This window comes from Muscardinus avellanarius (genome assembly GCF_963383645.1).
Source record: "Muscardinus avellanarius genome assembly, chromosome: 4".
Lineage (NCBI taxonomy): Eukaryota > Metazoa > Chordata > Mammalia > Rodentia > Gliridae > Muscardinus > Muscardinus avellanarius.
Genome location: NC_137789.1, coordinates 157,675,231 through 157,695,663, shown reverse-complemented (window position 1 = coordinate 157,695,663; position 20,433 = coordinate 157,675,231). Strand labels below are relative to the sequence as shown.

At 44.3% G+C, this 20,433-nt stretch overlaps 1 protein-coding gene across 10 annotated transcripts in view; it reads right to left on the bottom strand.

The window, feature by feature from the left end:
- DOCK1 (dedicator of cytokinesis 1) overlaps positions 1-20,433 on the bottom strand; it is a gene marked incomplete at both ends in the record, with an annotated part of 504,224 nt that overhangs the window by 56,715 nt on the left and 427,076 nt on the right. For 8 of the 10 annotated variants that reach the window (XM_080694979.1, XM_080694983.1, XM_080694981.1 and 5 more), the window contains 5 exons: positions 2,641-2,760; positions 6,625-6,715; positions 8,384-8,424; positions 15,472-15,628; positions 15,818-15,903. In XM_080694979.1, the coding sequence (XP_080551105.1) occupies positions 2,641-2,760; positions 6,625-6,715; positions 8,384-8,424; positions 15,472-15,628; positions 15,818-15,903 (495 nt within the window). The remainder of the gene's footprint in view (positions 1-2,640; positions 2,761-6,624; positions 6,716-8,383; positions 8,425-15,471; positions 15,629-15,817; positions 15,904-20,433) is intronic. The other 2 variants (XM_080694982.1, XM_080694986.1) reach the window with 1 other exon arrangement.

Below are 20,433 nucleotides of genomic sequence, written 5' to 3'. Positions count from 1 at the left end.
GGTATCCAGAGGGAAGCGCACCATGTGCTGGGTGAGGGTGTGTTTGCAGCACTTTGGTTCTCACTGTGATGTATATTCACAATGCACCAATAAGAGTATAAAAATAGAAAATAAAAATAGAAAAAATAAAAAGGAAGGCAGAGGGTGTCTTAAGGTTAGAGAAGGGATGGCATTATGGCTGAGAAAGGAAGGCAAGAGTCCAGGGGCGAGCAGTCGAAGCCTGCCCCAGGGCTGGCACATTTCAGGACCCCAAGCGGCCGTGCTGGAACACAGATGGGGGGAGATGAGGCTGAGAGACCACGGACCAAGGCTTGGAGCAGGCTGAACTGCCGCATGACCATCCACAAACATGCATTTCTCGGCCCCAAGCCCGGCCTCCGCGGGCTCTCCACCTGTGGTTCATGCACACTTTATAGCACCTGTTACCCTTCTCTAGAACACCACAGAGCCATGAAGCCATCAGCGTTGAGGAATGGACAAATTCACTCCATTTCCTAAGCAGTTTGCTAAGAAGTAGGTTTCCCCCAGCTGAGTTAATAAAACTGTAGTAAGTGGCCCTAATGAAGAGCTTCTCATTTCTCTGAAGAAATAAGTTGTGCTCCACTGCAGGACTGGGTGTTATCCACACAATACTCTGATCCTTCCTGCCCCTGCCTGACATCCAAGCTACTGAGAAGACTGTGGACTCCTCCCTCATGTTAAGGTCGGTAGGGTACAAAAGAAGATGCGCCAACCAACACTTCAGATGTAAGGAGAGTCCTGACCAGTCCTTGTATCTGAAAGGGCTTGGTTCATGTGAATAGCCCAGGGGGATGGCCACCATCCTTCCTGGCACAGGTACTTCAGTGGGCAGAAACATGCCCTTAAGATGTGTGTGGTCCAAGCCCTGCTATCTATGAACACCACCTTATTTGAAAACAGTGTGTCTGGATGTAATTAAGTTAAGATGGGGTCATTGTGGAGTAGAGTGACCCCTACCCCAGTGACTACTCTCCTTCTCTTCTCCTCCTCCTCCTCCTCCTCCTTCTTCTCCTTCTTCTTTTCTCTCCCCATTCCTCTTCTTCCTCCTCCTCTTCCTCCTCCTCCTCCTCCTCCTTCTTCTCCTTCTTCTTTTCTCTCCCCATTCCTCTTCTTCCTCCTCCTCTTCCTCCTCCTCCTCCTCCTCCTCCTCCTCCTCCTTCTTCTCCTTCTTCTTTTCTCTCCCCATTCCTCTTCTTCCTCCTCCTCCTCCTCCTCCTCTTCCTCCTCCTCCTCCTCCTCCTCCTCCTCCTCCTCCTCCTCCTCTTTCTTCTTCTTGAACTGAAGATTGAACCTAGGGACATTCTACCTCTGAATTTTCAAACATGGTCTCACTAAGTTGCAGAGGGCCTCACTAAGTTGCTGAGGCTGGCTGTGAACCTTTGATCCTCTGGTCTCAGCCTCCCAAGTACTGGGATTCTGACCAAGCTCAGGTGTGACTACTGTTCTTCGAAGAACAGGGAAATGTGAACAGAGATATTCTCTGGGAGGATGCCATGTGATGGTGGAGGTAGACACCAACTGGGGAGGTGTGTCTACAAAGAACAAGTGTCAAGGTTGCTGGCGACACCAGGCACAATCAAGCCCCAACCCTGGAAGCTTCTGCGGGAGCACAGTCCACCAACACCTTGATTTCAGACTTCCAGCTTGCAGCACTGTGAGTCTTTTTCTGTTGTTTAAAGCCACCTGCTCTGTGGTAGCTTGTTACAGCAGTCCTGGAGGTGGATTCACAGAGCTCTCAGGTCACCTTTCTCAAAGTGAAAAAAAAAAAAACCCAGACCCTGAGATGAGCCAGCAGCCCCAATGAAGGCCCAGAAGGACCACTGCGGTCACTGTGACCACAGAGGTTAGGAACCTCCAAAAGCCGGGCGTGGGGTGCATGCTTGCAATCCCAACACTTGGTAGGCTGAGACGGGTGTTGCAGGTTCGCGGCCAGCCTTGGCAACTTAGTGAGGCTCTCAGCAACCTAGTGTGACCCTGTTTCCAAATAAGGAATAACATCGGGCTGGGAGTAATAGCTTGGAGGTAGAATGCCTCTGGGTTTGATCCCCAGAATCAAAAAAGGAAAATCATAACTTCCAAAGCCAGAGCTGCTTCTCCTCACAGCAAGTGCCCACTGAATCACACAGGGTCACAGCGACCAGACGGGATGCAGCGGGCTGATTAAAAGCATGGCAGCCTTCCTCTGAGGAGAAGCAACTGTGTTGTTTAAGTCAATTAATCTAGAAGTTAGCAAGGTGGAGCAATGCCTGTCCTGCCACAGGATTAATTTTTTTTTGGTGACACGGGATTATGCAGGATGTCAAGGAAATGTCCTGGCTCCGAGGGCACAGAGACACACTGAGCCTCTGTCCTGGGCTCGGTTCCCCCGGAAAGAGCTAGGAAAATATGTATGCGTTCTCAGTCTTTTCCACCTGCAGAACCTAGAAAAAAGGCTATTGATTTAAAATAAAAAAAGATTTCTACTTATAAGTACAAGCAGAAGGAACATGCATAAAACATTTCAGTACACATTTGAAACAAATTTCTGGTTCTGCAAACATCATGTGTTAAAAAATGTGTTTACTGAGCTGTAGGGAGGTGCACAGAAAAAGGAAAATGAGAAAAACTGCATTTCTTTACCTTGCCTTTGTCGAAGTAGTGGATGATTTCTTGGTAGAGCTGCTCCTTCAGCTGTCCCTGGGTGGTCGCCTGGTACCCGTCCCGCTGAGTGAGGTGGGCTGCACACACGTCCTCCGACCACTGAGGGAGAAGTGAAGTGTGAACAGCGCCGGGGTAGTTCACGGTCTACAACCGCACTGTACACTGTGGCCACAGTGCCAGGCCAGCTCCGCAGGAGGTGCACGCACATGGGCCCCGAATCTAGGAGATGCGGTGTGGCTGCCATCACCACAGGCTGCCCAGGCCCAGGATGCGGGGGCAGAACCTCCATCCCAAGGGCCCCAGAGCAATGAAAGGCAAGAGCAGGGCCGAGGTGTGGACGGAGTCATACAGAAGAAAACCCTGCAGGTTCTGGAAGGCAGAACTGTCAGCGTGCTCAAAGAACCCGGGGCTTCATTCCGAGCCAGGTAACGTGGCTATCACCAGTAGCAAGCTGGGGCTCTCTCCTTTCATCTCAGTACTATGTTGGTCAACATCTTAGCTCAAAGAAGGTAGGTGGATCACAGGTCCTAAGGAAAGGGATTCATTTGACAGGCTGCCCGGCTCCTTAAAGAAAGTTGGGTATCTTTCTTTAAGACACAGGCCTGGAGCCTGGCTTGGACGCAGGGCCGCCGGGGCTTGTGGAGGTGTTCAGCCAGTTCTCACACGGACTGCAGATGCACCAGGCAGAGCCATTCGATGCATAAGATATGCAAACTCTGGAACTCTGGCTCAACAAATCAGAAGTATGGGGTTCAATGACACCCAGCAAATGTGAGGACTTACTACGTGCCAAAACTTCTCTGGAAGAAGTCTGACCTCTGGGAGCTCCCAGCCTGTGTGGTTGGGCTGGGAGCATTGAGCTACCCGACATCCCTGTACAAGGACTTTCTGTGCATGAGAGGGTGGAGACAGGACTTGATAGTGGGCGGTCTGGGGAGCTCACTGCAGGATACGAGGAGAGCGGGCTTGCTTCTCAGTTGTACCTAAGAGATGTGATTGCCTTAAGACAGCACACTGAGAGTACTGTGAAGGCACCTGACAGCCAGGTTGTTTCAGCCACAGGAGAGTCCCCATGAAGGGGCTCGGTGAGATGTCCTGATGGACTCAGTGTGGTCTGAGCTATATCCGAACAATGGGACAGGTATGGTGACACATGTCTGGTTCATGATAGGTGAGGGGAGCTGTACAGGATCAGTAACTGGAGCATCTGTCGCACAGGGCAAGGGCCAGAGGGATGGTTTGCTAAGGTGGGCAGGGTCCAGGGAACACCGGAAAGATTCAGGAGAGGCTTGCTCTCATAGCACAAGTCCCGCCCACCTTCCCAAAGCCAGTGGCCCTGGGAACCTCCTGTGGCACCCAAAGGGCTCTGCATCCATAGGACTGTCAGGCAGACGTGGGCAGCCTTTACATGGTCTCTGAGAATCTCACCGAAAACCGGACTTGCAGATTCTCAGCACAACCGAAAGTGACTTGACTCATTCACTCTGGAGTTTGTACAACTTGGCCAGCCTTATGGCTATTTGTTTGGGGGTTGGAGGGATAAAAGTAAAACTTTTGATGATTCTGAATTGTAATTAAAATAAAATAAATAAGAATAAAAATGTTTCGACTTGAGATTTTATAATTTGTAAGAGAGAAAACATATTGAACAGGGAAGCGAAAACCTTCTATACCTTTAAAAATGATGATGAATTAAATTAATTTTTAAGGCAAAAAGAAACATTTTTATTACTTTTAATTCTGACCCCAAATATCCTTATCCCCTAAAACAGCTTCTATTTAAGTTTTTAGTTAACAAACAAGAAGGTATTTGTCATGTTCAAGAAGAATTTTCATAACCACACAAATCATGCTGTTTAGTGAACTGATTAACCAGCACAAATTCAGATTTATGGTGATATCAAATATATTTAGGAAAAATTACAAAATGTAATAATGTAAAAGATATGAGAAAAGATTATGTGGCATTCACCATTCAACTGGAAAATTTGGCACCCAGTGGGGAAGATCATGCAATCAGGCGTCTTGATTTAGATTGTGAAATGAGCCATCACACAAATGGTGGAGGACCCATCTGTACTCAATAAGTCCAACGATTAAGCCCATGACGTAAACACACGTATATGCTTTATGTTCACACATGCATATAAAAGCATATGTTTTATGCTTGAGAAAGAGTAAGCAGATTGCCAATCCTATTTTAATTTACCTGGTATATAAAAACGTTTTTGGCATTTGCAAAATACCTCCTTATTAAAATCTGAGTTTCTAATAAATGAAGGCGACTGGAATTTGGTGCAGTGGTTGCCATCAGAGGCACAACCTAAAATCTCTGTCTTCATAAAGGATGTACCCTGGAGGAGCTTAGATGGTCATTAGGCCAAAAGGGTCCTCAGGAGCTGGGCTCAGAGGACCGCTAAGGAGGCACCCATGGCGAGTGCACACTTCAGGTTTTATTCATTGTCCTTGGCCCTCTTGTTCTTGGGAAGAAGTAATTTCTAGTCTGTGTAGCTGCCTTTCCTTGACTCATGCCCTGGGAGCTATGGGGCTTCATGATCAGGCCCAAGGCTGGAGGATGTGTGCTCCAGCTTCATGCCCTACTATTGTCCTCTGCTCCTACTACCCAACAGGCATCACTAATGCCCATTTTGGTGCAATTCTCTGGTTTCCTCTCATTCCAGTTTTGGTGTTTGGGAGGTCTAGACTGGGGAATAAGGTTCCTTGAGTAAGTTATCGCTGTGTGGGTTCACTCATTAAATTCTGATTTTGTAAGTGTTCTTGTTTATCCAGTTCAGAATTGTCTAATTTTTATTAGGATATCATAAGAAAAGAAATATAAAGTTTTATATTGCTAAAATATAAAACTAGAGGTCATATAGCAGTTTCCTTTTCTTTCCACCAACTGATCTACCTATGCACCCACCAATAGCTATGCTTTTCCATACATTCCCATTCATCCACCCACTCATTCTCCCATCCATCCATCTATCTATCCATCCATCATCCATCCATCCATCATCCACCCATCCATCATCCATCCATCCATCATCCAACCATCTATCCATCTATCATCCATCCATCCATCCATCCATCCATCCATCCATCATCTATCCATCCATCCATCCATCATCCACCCATCCATCATCCATCCATCCATCATCCAACCATCCATCCATCCATCATTCAACCATCCATCCATCCATCATCCATCCATCCATCCATCATCCATCATCCAACCAACCATCATCCATCCATCCATCATCCATCCATCCACTCACCCACCCCTCACACCATCTATCCATCCACCCAAACATCTGTCCATTCACCTATTCTAATTATTTACTGATGATCTGCTCTGTATTATTAACTGAAATTAGACATTGGACATGGCTGAGAACATGAATATCACTGTAAACAAACAAAAAACAATGTCTACAGGTATCTATGTAACAAAAAAAAACCCACTGAGAATTTGGAGCTGTCAGTGTGCTCATGAGCAGTGTTCTTTAGAGAACTGGGCAGAAAACACTAAAAAATGAGGCCTCAGTGTGCACTGCTTCACAGAAATGTCATCATCTGGTCCCTACACACCTGGCAAGGATAATTAGGGTCTGGCTCATCCTTTCCCTTAGCCGCTGAACCAGGGTTTGTTCTCCTGGCTGATGTTTCTCCTCACCCTCACTAAGTCCAGTAAGTAGAAAGAAAGGAGAGCAGAGTCTCTATCTCGCTGTCTCCACACAGTCTAATGATAGGAGTTTGCAATACTTGACATCTTGCTAAATTCAGTAGGGCCAAAGCTGTCATCGAAGCACCTCCCAAATATTTTTGCTTATGTCGCTGCATTTAGTCAATATCCATAAAATTTTCAAAGTTTTCTACAATTTGTCAAAGAACAGCACAATTTAGAATAACCTTGGAATTTATAAGCACAGGATCATAAAGATGCACGGTAACTTTTATTACCTTAAGAAGCTTTGCATGAAGAAGCAAGGTGTACGCTGCTTCTGTATAGTTGTCACATTCCTTGTGCAGGTCACAGAGCTTGTACAAATACCTGAGATGAGGAAATACAGATACATTCTTAAAATGTCACAGAACAATTTGTGTTGAGGATTGCAGGAGCTAAATCCAACATTCAACAGCAACCCATATCTTTACTTTCTTTCTTATAATGTTCATAAGTCATTGAAAACTTTTCTTGGAAACTTTCAACAAAAACCTCAACAGGAGTAGATATAATTATGTTTACATATATGTATATCTATAATAAAATTTAAAATGTGTGTGCATACACACATGTACATACACACATCTATATACCATTTGTGTGTGTGTGTGTGTGTGTGTGTGTGTGTGTGTGTGTTACTGAGGTGGAGCCCTGGATCTTTCTACCTCTGGGCTATACCCTCAACCCTATTTTACTTTTTATTTAAAAACAGGGTCTCACTAAGTTGTTGAGAGTCTCACTAAGTTGCCAAGGCTGATTTTGAACCTGCAATCTTCTTGTTTCAGCCTCCCAAGTACTGGGATTACAGGCAGGTGCCACCACACTGGGCTCATATTTTAAATTTTAAGTACTCTCTTTTCAGTACAAAAATGAAGATGATACACAAAGTGGGGTTTTACTTCAAGGTTTCTTTCATCTTTTCAAGAGATTTCCTCACACATTGGAAATAAGATTACTCAGTCCTGAATTTCATTTCCTATATTTCTACTAACTCCAAATGCACAAAAATAAAAAAAAATCTAAATCTACAAGAATAGAGAGCTCCAGTGATCATGGTGAATGTTCTCGAAGAGCTTCTCTGCCATAGGAAATAAAGGTTGCTTTTTATTTTGAAGCTAGCTACATGTTGGATGAAAGAGGCTCAAGTATTGTTTTCTCAAGTTTATTATACTTATATGGTATTTAAAAGGAAAAAAAGAAGAGTAAAAAGAATGGATAATCACATTTAGTGTAATGAATACACCACTAAACACTAACATCATATAGACTGCACGTTTATCCCATTCTCCAAAGTGATAATCTTGCCAATTACTTAACAAGGGACCCTAAAAGTGACTAAAAAAGAGAGAGGCTTAATCCTCGTTTATCACTGTCTGCAAGCATTGTATGTCTGTCTGTATGTATGTATATAGTTATCTATCTGTTGCAATGCTGAGGATTAAACCCAGTGCCTCATGCTTGCCAGGCTACAACTGAACTGCCTCTGGGCCCTGCATTATTCTAGATGAAAAGGTAAAAAAAAGAAGCAGAATCCAGCAGGCAAGGCAAAACATTAGGAATATGGGCTATGGTGTCAGTTAAGTGAAAGGGACTGCAAAATTATAGTACTGTCTATTTTTGGTTAATTTACAACTGCATTTCTCAAACCATCAGAGGGCGTCTTATGAAGCATTACATAGTATGACGGTACCTTTTTTCAAAAGGGCCATATGAGTTGGTCACAGAGCTACAAACCCTTGGGAAACAGTCACTTACACTTTTGTCTCTGAGTTGGCTAAATACCCCGTCCCTCCCCACCTGCTGCCAATTCTGCTTGGTATGAATGGGTGAAAAAGGACTGAGAATACTCTGGGAACTCCCCCAGACTCGAGCGCAGAGGCATCGTGATTTTCTACAAAATAAACTCCTGAGGCTACAGAATGTTTCTTAACAGGATTTGACAAATAGCACTTGCAGCAAGCACACACAGGGAGACCGGACATGATGCACACGTACCTTAGGTACATTTCTTCTCTTTCAATCTCTTTGTAGAAATTCTGAAAAATTAAGCCACATGCTGCTTTAAGAAACCTATTCCACAAAAGGTGTCACATACACATTAAAAATTCAAGGTTTTTTTTTTTTTTTTTTTGGTGGTCCTGGGGATGGAACCCTTCTACCTCCGGGCTACACTCCCAGACCTATTTTATATTTTATTTGGAAACAGGGTCTCTTGAGCCAGCAAGGCTGGCTTTGAACTTGCCATGATCCTCCCGTCTCCGCCTCCCAAGCGAGGGGATTACAAACGTGCGCCATCATGCCTGGCTAAAAACTCAAGGTTCTTTAATGTGCAATAAATAAGAGTAAATGGACCTAGATCTTTGGATTAGAACCATAAATTCACATAAGTTGCAAAACCATCTCACACTATTCTTTATGCTTGTTGCTTTTCTAGTAAGGACAATTAATAACCTTTGGGCATTTGATGGTACTGTAGATTGAACCCAGAGGCATTTTACTTTAAGCTACATCCCCAGTTCTATTTTATTTTTTGTTTGAAAACAAGACCTTCTTAGGTTTCTGAGTTTGGTTTCAAACCTATGATCCTCCTCTCTCAGCCTCTCAAGTATTGGGATTATTGGTGTGAACCATCATGGCTGGCTCTAAAATCTACTTCTCTTATGTCTTTGGTTAAAACAAGATGCTAGCCAAAGACTTGATCTCTTAGCCACTGTAAGCTCATTTAAATGAACACATAACCAAAATATGGCAAGAGCAAAGAAGTACCATAGCCATGGGCGTAGGCAGGCAGGGCCAGCTGTGGCAAAAGCCACACACAACACCATGATATTCTACCCTCGGGTGTCCAAGATGCCACTTGTCTTTGAAGGTAAAAAGCACTTAACCAATATTACGTGAGGTTAAGAATTCATGTTCCCAGTGGCACCTGCTGCACTTCGAGTGCTCGATAGCTACATGGGGCTAATGCATGGAATAGCCTTGATATAAAACATTCCCAATTGGATAGTTCTCACTATGTGGGACAGACAGACCCCAAACAACAGTAAGAAAGCAAGTAGCCACTTAAAAACACTGCATGTACAAACACTGGTTGAGAAAGGTTAGGTGGCAGATTTCAAGCAATGGGCCATTTTAAAATATTACAGCAAAGTATCTTCTGGCTGAGAACAGATATTTATATCAAAATGACATTTCACGTGAATACCTTTATAAGCACTTTAAAATCTTAATCAGAGATGGGATACCAGAAAAGTACAGATGGGATGGCAAATGAGTACAACCACTTTAGAAAACAGAATGGAGGCTCCTCAGAAGGATGGGAACGGACCTACCATATGATCCAGCAACACCACTCCTGGGTATCTACCCAAAAGAATGGAAGCCAAACTACCAAACTAGTGCTTGCGTCATAGCTGCACAGCTCACCATTGCCAAACTACGGAACTGGCCAAGATGTCCATCTACAGATGAATGGGTTACAAAACAGTGGGATATGAACACTATGGAACCTTAGCCATAAAGAACAAAATTATCTCATTTACAGAAAAATGGATGCGTGTGAAGAACTTCAGGCTAAGTGAGGTCAGCCAGTCACCAAAAGTAAGACATGGATGCTCTCCTTAATATGTGGAAGCTAGGGAGGAAAAGAGTGCTAACAGGAACTCTAGACAAAGAGGAGAGACCACAGATGGGCAAACGAGGAGGCCTAACTGGGGGGAACTCCCTAATGCACATAACGGACATCCACAAACATATCAAAGTTGATCACTAAGCCAAACGTGGGAAGAAGAAAGCGGGGTGGGAATGGGGAGGATTGGGTAAGGGCAAATGAGTGATGTGGAGTGATGTGTGCCTCTACCATCTCGAACCCCATTAAGATATATGACTACACTGCATCAATAAAAATAAAAAATAAATAACAAAATACAGGTTGCTAGAAGTATAGACTGGAGGTAGACCATCCCCGGGTTCAATTCCTAGTGCCACACGAAAATCAATCAATCAAAGAATGAATAAATAAATACGTCTATTTTGAAAAAAAGCAGGAAAAAATGTACAGGACTCACCTTAAAGAGCCTGTGGTAGAGAAACATCATAGCCACTTTCAATGTGAAATTTAGCACCTAAAAATGTCAGGGCTCTAGAATCGGTGCCTGCGGGAACTCGTGGATATCAGCCTTACAAAGACACACAACGGCAGAGTAAGATGATATAAGCTCTTTAATTTCATTAAATTAAATGAAATTAAATCTTGGATGGCATGGCTTCCAAGAGTCTTTGCTCTGAAGTGGAATGCTAAATAAATACAGAAAGCAAGCAGGGAACACTTAGAAAATTGTACCGAGATTCTCAACTTGTGTCACATCTGACATTTGAATGTGGTCCAGTCCCAGCGCGCGGCTCGGTAATGAGGGTATTTTTAGCTGCCGCCTCAGAGCGACGTAACAAAGAGATCCCTCATCAAAGGCAGAGAAGAGAGCCCTTCGTTTCCGATGCGCGGTATTTACAAGCTACGATTTCAGACGCTCCCCTCTTGTAGTCGTATTTGAAATCCTTGCCTGAGGTTTTGATAATTCTCTTTATGATTTCACAAGGGTGATACCAGGTGGCCTTCATTCCTCTCTCAGAGATATGGGATGTCTTCTATTTTCTGCCAGCGCTGAGCTCTGTTCTCTTCCTGGGACTTCAAAACCTCTCTAGCGCCAAAGCACGCTCGCCTCAAATCCCATATGTAAAACCTTCGTGTTTCTTACGTCAAGGCTCTTGCTGCTCTGGCCCTCCACACCTGGCTCTGTGAGCAACATTCTTCTCCTCCTATCAGCTTGTCTCTTGAGTCTCAGCACTGGCATGTGCTGGGCCCCCCAGGAAATCCCAGTGGGACTGGGCCCCAACTTCAATCCACAGCGCAGCCTTGATCCACCAGGGCACAGACATTTGCATTTTATTTTAATTGTGTACTCCTTCACAACTTAAACAGAAGCCAAGATTTTAAAATTCTGGTCTTAACCCCACATGCATTGGTAACCTCGCATGCATGGCCCCTTGTACAGGGATCACAGAGAGAGACACTGGCGTCTGTCAAATAACGACCGTACAAGTACCAGAGTCAGGGTGCGCTGATGATTGCACAGAGAGGGGGACACATGACCAAGTGGTTAAAGCCTGCTCGAGTCAGTGACAAGGAAATGCCAGTTAGAGAATTTCAAGTATGTGTTTTGTTGGGTAGGAATCGCGATCTCATGTGTGTGCAGGACGTTCAGGGGACTTTGGGGCTGGGCAGAGTGATGGCTCATGTGTTTCAGTGTCCTATTTGTTGTGGCTTTTTTCTTTGATTAGTGCATTGTAATCATACGTCTTGATGATGTTCAGGATGACAGAGGCACATCATGTACACAGTCCTATTTGTTTAAGAGCAGGACAGAGTAGGACATTAGTGAGCTCACAGCGCTTACCATGGTCTATGAACTCTGTCTTTAAAAAAAAAATACAACACTGGTCCTAAAGGAAATTTGGCAATGGAATTAAAGAGCCTTGATACATTCTATATTCTTCATCTTATTCACTAATTTATTTCTAAATCTGTTACTTTTAATGGACACATAATGATTAGGCATGTTTATGAGGTACAGTGTGACATTTCAATACATGTACACAATGCATAATGGTCAGATCAGGATAGTTGACAGTCCTGTCCCTCAGGTACTTATCATGTCTGTCCTGGAAAGTTCTCTCTACTAGCTTTTTTAAAATATTCAATTAATTGTTGCCAACTGTCATTATCCTAAAGTGCTGTTGAATGTTAGAAATTATTTTGGCTGTTCTACTTCACCTCTATACCTGCTACAGTCCTCTCTCCACTTCATTTTTTAACTTCAGGATTTTATTGTGATTTTCACTTAGTGAAAGACCAAGTTCACTTTATATATGTCCCATTCACTATATAAGTGTGTGTGTGTGTGTGTGTGTGTGTGTGTGTGTGTGTGTGTGTGAGATGGCATACATAATCACCCCTATGGATGTCTACTTGTTTTTACAATAAAAGTACTAAAAAGAGGTAAAATGCACTTATATAAATTTACAATTATATATACACAGTTTATAATTTTATATATGTATGCATATGTATACTTATACAGGCGCATATATAATTTAGAGGTAGGACACGTTTCTTTAAAACTGTAGTTTCTCGTTTCTCTTTATCCCGGAGAATTTACGTGGACGCAGTGTGACAGGTTGGATCCATTCTTTCATCCTAGGAGACGGTTAAAGATAGAATACTTGACTCTTCATGAAGGGACTCAGGATGTTTCAAGCTGAAGGCAGCTAATGACGTGAGATAATCTCAGGAATCCTGGTGTTTCTTAGTTAAACAGGGCTAGTGCTGACCTCAGTAACAGCCGGTAGGCACGGAATCAGGCTCCAAATAGAGGAGGAACACCTGTTATGGTCAGACACTGTGACCGCAGGTGTCTAGCCTTAGGCTGTCTGTTGCCCCTGGGTTCAGGAGAGAAGCCATGTTTAAGGGACACCATCTTTTGTCTACCATTTCATGTCCTGGTGAACATAAGATCTTGCTTTAAAAAATATAGGAGTCTTAATCATCAAAAATGAGAACCTAACAAACATTAAAAATTCTTCCCTCTAGACACTAGCAACATGCTCCAAAGGACCAGAGGACGCGGTTTACAATTTACATCCATCAGAGGGAATGGTTTTGAAAAGGTCCTCATTTCTTTCTTGCATAAAATACTGTTTTCTATTTCATGTCAACTACACTGGCTCCACCAAAGTCCATTACTTTGGGCTGAGGCAAGACTGCAAGAAGCCACGATGGCAGGGCCAGGGATTTTCCTGAGCCTAAGTTAAGACCAGCTTAGCGGGCAGAGGCATCTGCCCGTCCACTCTGTCAGTCTCCGGGTGGACAAAAAGCAGAGCCAGATACCAGACGCCAGAAGCCACTGACTTCTACAGTTGCCCAGGTCCTTAGGACACACACACACAAGGTCACTGACTTTTTCCTGGGTCAAGTCCAGTAGACTTATGAGTGATGAAAATATCCAGGGATTCTTCATGGTGCAGAAATGTTTGGCATTTCTAGAATTTTCTTTTGATTTGGGGAGCGGGGCGTTCTGAATCATATTACTGATTTGTTCCTATACACTGTCTCCTTTTTCTTTAGAGACCTTAGCATACTAATCACAGTTGTTGTAAATGTTTAGCCTGATAATACCCCAACCCTGCCATGGCGGAGTCTGGTTCTCACAGCTGATCCGAACCTTCAGATTGCATTCTGTGTCTTTAGGACGGCTTCTGAGTTTACGTTGAAAGAAAAACCTGATGTACCAGGTGAAAGGCCTCTCTCCAAAGCCGGGTTCTATGCTCCCGGGCTTCTGCTCCAGGATTCTGTGGCTCCGTATCTTCCTGTCTCTGCAGTTGTGGGATGCCTGTTTGCCCAAGATGGATTGAAAAAGAGTTGCTGATGTTTTAACGTGTTTGGCTACTTTCTTGTTGGAGCGACAATTCCCAAGCTCTTCATATGCTTCTCCAGACACTGGAAGCCCCTCAAATTCAGATTACGGAGGAAAAGACAACTTGCTACCAAAAACCGTTTATCACCAGCCAGAGCAGGTCATCCAGTCATGATGTGAGGGGGTTACGGCTGCTCATGAGCTTCTGGCTACAAAACTCCTCACAGCAAAGCATTATTCAATATCAATACTAAACTGGATGGAAAGTGATAAATACTAACTTTTGTTTGTGTGTGTGTGTGTGTGTGTGTGTGTGTGTGTGTGTGAGAGAGAGAGAGAGAGAGAGAGAGAGAGAGAGAGAGAGAGAGACTGAGAACTGGGAGTCTAAGTTGCTGAAGCTGGCTTCAAACCCAAGATCTTCCTGTTTCAGCTTCCCAAGTACTGGGATTACAGACAGGCACCACTATATCAGGCTGATTCATTTGTCTTTTTAATCCAAACATCTCTGGTGACTTTTTAAGGAATCCATGATGTGTCCATCATTTCTCCTGCCATGAAAGTCCACCCTGGGGAGCTCAAAGTACCTGTGAGCCCACACAGAGGATGAATACAGAACTGAGGGCCACGCATGTCCAAAGACCAGGGGCTGGGCAGGGATGCCAGGAGCATGAGCAAGATGGCAGCCGCCTCTCGCTAGCCAAGAGTCAGCCTGCATCTGGGAACAGGAGTGAAAGCAGAAGCAGGAGCCTTGAAACCAGGTGTGTGGGCTATGTGCTGCCCAGAGCCATGGGGCTGCCCCAGCCGCTCCTGGGACTTGTGCTTGGGTGTCCTTCAACTTGGGGAAAGCTCACCGACACTGGTCTCCCACAGTGGCTGTAACCAAGGCCCTCAACTTGGGCAGCCAGAAACAACAGAAATGTGTACTCTTGTGAACCAGAGGCCAGAAGTCCAAAGCCAAGTGCCATCAGAACCGTGCTCCCTGCAAAGGCGCTGGGGGCGAACACTTCCTGGCCTCTACCACCTCCGGTGGCCGTGCGCCTTCTGTGGCTTGTGGCTGCAATACTCCAATCTCTGCCTGCGTCTTCCCATGGCTTCTCTTAGGCTTCTGGGTCTTCTCCCTTCCCTCTCTTATGAGAACACTTGTTCTTGTACTAGCCCTGCCCCAGGTTATCCAGGATGACCCCCATCTCAGAATTCTTAGTCACACCTGCAAGGATTCTTTTCCAAATAAGGTCACAGTACAGTTCTGAGGATCGTGACGCGCATGTATCTTTTGAGGGCCACCATCCAGCCTACGCACTAGAGGACAGAGTCTCATCTCCTAACTGCAGAGCTTAAAACCTGTAATCCGTGGAGTGCTATGTTGGTGAGACAAGGGAGGGCTGGCCCCCCTCCACAGCCGGAACTACAGGAAACGTCCAGAGAGGAGCGGGTTTCCCAGACTCCTTCAGAGCAGATCTTCAAGGAGTTCTTCATATTTCTTCCCCTGCAGTAGATAAAGAAACGGGCCGAGGAAGCTGCTTTCTGCCATGGGGATCCCGATGGCCACTGTCATAGGGCTCTGGAACACCCTGGCTGCTGGGAAGACTGAAGACCTAGTTAACGTGCACTCACCAGCACGTTGACGGTGCAGCTCATGCGATTCTCCTTGTTCTCGTCGTGCATGATGGTCCTGTAGTCCAGGAGCCTTTCCATCAGCCGGACGACGAGCTTGACGAAAGTCTCCCCCGTTTTGGCAAGGTATTTGTGCTTCCTGCAGTGCTCCAAGAGGCTGGAAAAAATAATTACACGCACCTTGTTAATCGCATTCGATAAAAAGAAGCTCAGCAGAGGTGCAATCTTAAATATTTCCCATTATTAACACGTTTTAATTATTTCTGGGCTACAAAGTTCATTGTAGTCTAATTACAGTCTCTCTGTCTCCATTCTGACATAAATCCCACCGCTAATCAACACTTACATTTTATCAAACAACACTTTGTACTGTTCGTCTCCTCTGCCCCCTTCCACTTCATGATCCAGCTTGGTGATGATCTCGTTTTCAAACTATAATTAAACAGAGGAAGCGTGAATAATCGGCATGGCAGACATTGGATTTTATGGCTTGAGTGTCAGTGGTCCATAAAGCGGCAGGATCATCATCACACGGCTACCCTCAGCCTTTGAAGCCTGACTTCATGTAAGCGATGCCATCCGTAAGCCCCAGAGGTTTCTGATCATCCCTGGCCACAGGGGCTCCTTATTTTTTTCCTGGGGTTAGTGGAGCCTGAATGTGCATATTTCTATAGCAGAAGTAAGAACCAGAGAAAGACAGACGAGGAAACCATAGGGAACAAAATCAAGGCGTGACATGAAAAAAATGTCTCAAACTTCATCTTGATGAGCAAGAAACATCAGAAACCGTGTGATGGCTCCTGGATAGGAACAGACGGGGCTCCACTTGCCAGCAGAGAGTTGTCCCAGTGGGAAAACATCCAAGGAGCCACTTTCCTGCCATTGTGCGACGGGTCCTGGTGAAATATCGCATTTCCCCTGAAGAACCATGAAAGGCAAGAGGGGCAGTGTCCCTGAAGACAGACAAGACGGCAAGAAGGCCCACCTCCACGCCTGTCCTCTACTCCCCCAAGGCTTCTGATTGGAATTCCATAGCATCCAGGTTCCCTCAGAACTGATGGACGGTCTCTCAGATCCATGCTTTCAAAAACTCTAAATTCTACGGAGTTGCCAATCTCCAAGATGTTTTCAAGAGGCTAATGAGGCTGGAAATGACTACAGTGACCATGATGACTATGGTTTCACCATCTCCTTCCCTGGTAGTACAGGAATTCTAGCTAGGTGTCCACCCAACTCTCCATGGGACCTGGGGCTACCATCCAGGTGTGTTGGTACAAAGGAGGGACTGTGAGAGCCTTGGTTTATATAAAATAGAGGCATTCAAACCCTGAACTGGAAGAAGGTGGTCAAGGGAAGAATTGTGGAAAGCAATAACTGAGCTCAGGGTCAGAAAGCAAGTACAGCACAGAATGAATCCAGAGCTCTCCAGGATCTCTTTTAAAGACACATTCAATACCTGGTTCCCCAGCAACAATCTCCAAGTCCCACGCTATGATTAGGAACCCATAAGAACTTAAGCTGAATGAGAGCAAGCGTTTCTTCTCCCTTGGACATCGTTGTCTCCACAGGGCATGTCCATTACAGGTGGAGCTATGCAATGAATGTGCTGTGTGCACATCAATTATTAGAGTGGTCATAAATTGGATGGTTTTGGGGGGAGCCTAAGTAGCCAGCAAAGAAGTGTGCCAGCAGGTTCTGAATCATAGCCTTCTCCCTGGGCTTTGGTAGGCTGAGCTTATCTGCTGCTGGAGTCACAGATGACTGTGGCCCCTGAGGAGCGGAAATTAGGTTCCCGGGAGGGGCCTCTAAGCTGGTTCTGACCCTCCTGTCCTCCAGCAGGATACAGGGTCTGCACACCACAATTTCATCCCGGGAATAATAAAACAAAGCTTGAAACGAGGCTGGAGAGGAAAACTGATTCATGTTGGGCAACAAAGACTCAGTAACATCACCACAGATTGGACTTTCACAAATCCTGACTTTCTTTCTGATCTTCTCAGGCTCTCCTCCCCAGATAAACACATTTTGTTAATTTTTTGACATAAGAAAAATTCAAGGCTTTTAGGAACATAGATGGTGCGATGGTTTCATTGAAGGAAAATAAATGACTTGCCTTTTTTTTTTTAAATCTGTAGTTTCATGATAATGACTTTAACTATAAAAATAACAACCTTCTGATATTGACCCACTACTACTCTGCTCCTTATAGAAAATAATCCTGTAAGGGGTCATTTGTCTTGAACTCTAACAACACCAACCAGCTCCAAAGGTGGCATTTCAAGGCAGTGCTATCTGCCAGACGGCGTCACACTGAGCCACCAAAGACGAAATGTTTATGAGTGTGGATGCTTCAGAACAAATAAATACCAGAGATATAAAATAGAACTAAATTTAATTAAAACAGATGTAAATGAATATTTACAACTGAGAAGGCATAGAGGATACAGGAAAACATGGCTTACATCTGAGCCTGGGCAAACAGACACGGACCGCTAACAACGCAGCTCATCACTGGTCAATCGGGAGGCATCCAAACGTGGAGTCTTCCTTATGAAAATGGTATGTTTGCTCTGCTTCAAGGCAAACCTTGATGCCTCAATACAGACCCCGAGGAAGCCCCAGGTCCTTAAGTATGCTGCTTATCAAATTTTGACTGATGAATTTAATGTTTTCTAAAAGGAGTGGATGAATGAGCCCATCAGAACACAGCTGATTCTAATTTTACTAACCTTTAGCTTAAACTAAGTCATTTGCACAAACACCTGGCAGCCCCACTCTGTTTATCAGCACAGATTCAACATCAGCGATCGGCAGCCAGCCTCTCATTCCAGGGTCTTCATTAATTTTTACCGAACACAGTAGGATCAATTTGCAAGTGTGCGGTGAACTGTTATCATAATCAGAATTATATGATCCTGTCCAAACAAATTGGAGAGAGCCCATTTATGGTTGGAGCAGAGTTGTTTTTATGAAAGCCGTGTTTATTATCTCACTTGTAAGTGTGCGCTGTCTGGTGATCTGCAGCAGGCTTTTCTGTGGTTAGGATAAAATTAGCCAGGGTTTACTGTGCTGATTAGAAGGTGGAGGAGACACACTCATGTAATAAGCAATGCCATTATATATTCCTCTCTTTGTGGAATCACCAATATTGCTATCAAATATCCACAGGGTGTCCAATGTTAAGTATCAAAGACAGCATCTCTAAGTATCTGAGACCAGCTACCCTCCAAGAAAACAAAATTTAAGAGGACATTAATATGAGGCTTTCAGAGGGGTGCTTTTCAATGGAATGAGATGGAGGGGGACTGTGCTCTTGATGGCATTAGTGTTATTTTTTATTTAATTAAGTTAAAAAGAAATATTGCTTCTGCTACTCATTGCCAAAATAAACCATGGGTTGTTGACACCTATTCCAGAAATCTCCAGAAGGATCTTAGGAGGGGATAACCCCTAAAGCCTATCACATTTGGTTTGGAATGCATAGTCTTTGTTTGGGGTTGGATTTATCATTATAAAAATCAGGCTTACATGTTCCAGGGATCCAGGAACATAATTTTATAAAAGATCTAGAGTTATCTCAGAGTCTGGTCCAAAGCTGAGCACAAATAATCTGCCACATGGACAAAGAGTGCAGAGGTTATCAAGATCTGGAGATCGGAAATCCAGACATGCGGTCTGCTTGTTATGAGAGCAAGAGGGTTTCTTTGAGCCTTGCACATGAACCTTGATAAACTGTTGTTCTTTGCACGAAAGAGCTCTACTTTCTCCTGATTTTCAAAAAGGAATGCTCGGAAAAGTTGTACAGGGAAGCAGGGTGCAGGACCCCCTCCAGTTTTGCAGAGTGCAGAGGAAGTGGCCTCTCTTTGCCTTCTCTACCTTCTCTACCTCAAAATGGAACTGGACCAATCTGATGGAGCCATCCATCACCATGCCCCATCTCATAGAATTTACAGAAGAAGGTAAGAGGGAGAAAGAAAGACCATAGGGTGTATTTGGGTGGAAAATATGGTCAAGAAGAGGAAGGGTTAGCGGAGACAAACTCCCAAACCTTGGGGGCTCTGGGCTTCTATGGCAACATCCTGAAAGTTACCGATCCTTCAATCTATGACTTGGCCTTTAATCCTTGTGCTCAGACATGCTAACATTTTTTTTAAGCCTATATAGCATTCCTCTTGCCTAACTACTCTACAAACTTAATTACACACTTAATTACTCTCTGGCACTCCATCCCACATTCGAAAACCTCCAAGTCCTCCTATGTCTATCAAGAATGCAGCTCCCTGACCTTGAAGCTCATGTGAAATACTTATGAGCTTGGAGACCCCAAGGCCATATGCTTGGAGCAGGCTGGCTGGGGAGCTGTCTGCTGCCTGGCCATGACACTTTGCAGCACCTGAGAGAGGAGCAGCGCTCCCAGTTTCTACAGGCCGCAGACTGAGGAGCGATTTCCAAGCTATGCATATAATCGTGATAGAATATGAAAATAGCCTTATAGGGAGTTCTGATTAACTTAGTTAAAGGAGATTATGGGAATTTGTGCATCTCTGCAGGAAAGCTTTTAAGAATCAAATACCATTTAATCAGAACTCTTGGAGTCAAGAGCACTGGCTTCCATGATCTCTCAGACCACCTTTGTGTCTGAATTCAATAAAAGAAAAGTCTAATTCTTGTGCTGTAATTCCTCTCTAAGCATCCAAAGTAATAAAATACAGTATTGCTTTGGAATGAAAAACAGAAACAAAGAAATAAAAATCCCGACGAATTAGGGAATAAACAAGATAAAAAAGCCACCAAACTCATTCACATTCATATTATAGTGCAAAATATATTGGCTTCCTCGCCAAGTGGCAGAGCTGCCAACCTCTACTCAGGTTATTCAATTATTTGCTTAAGGTTAGCAGCATGGGCAGGAGAAAGATTCTTCAAAAAGAAACTCAGAAACACTGACGACACAAAGATTAG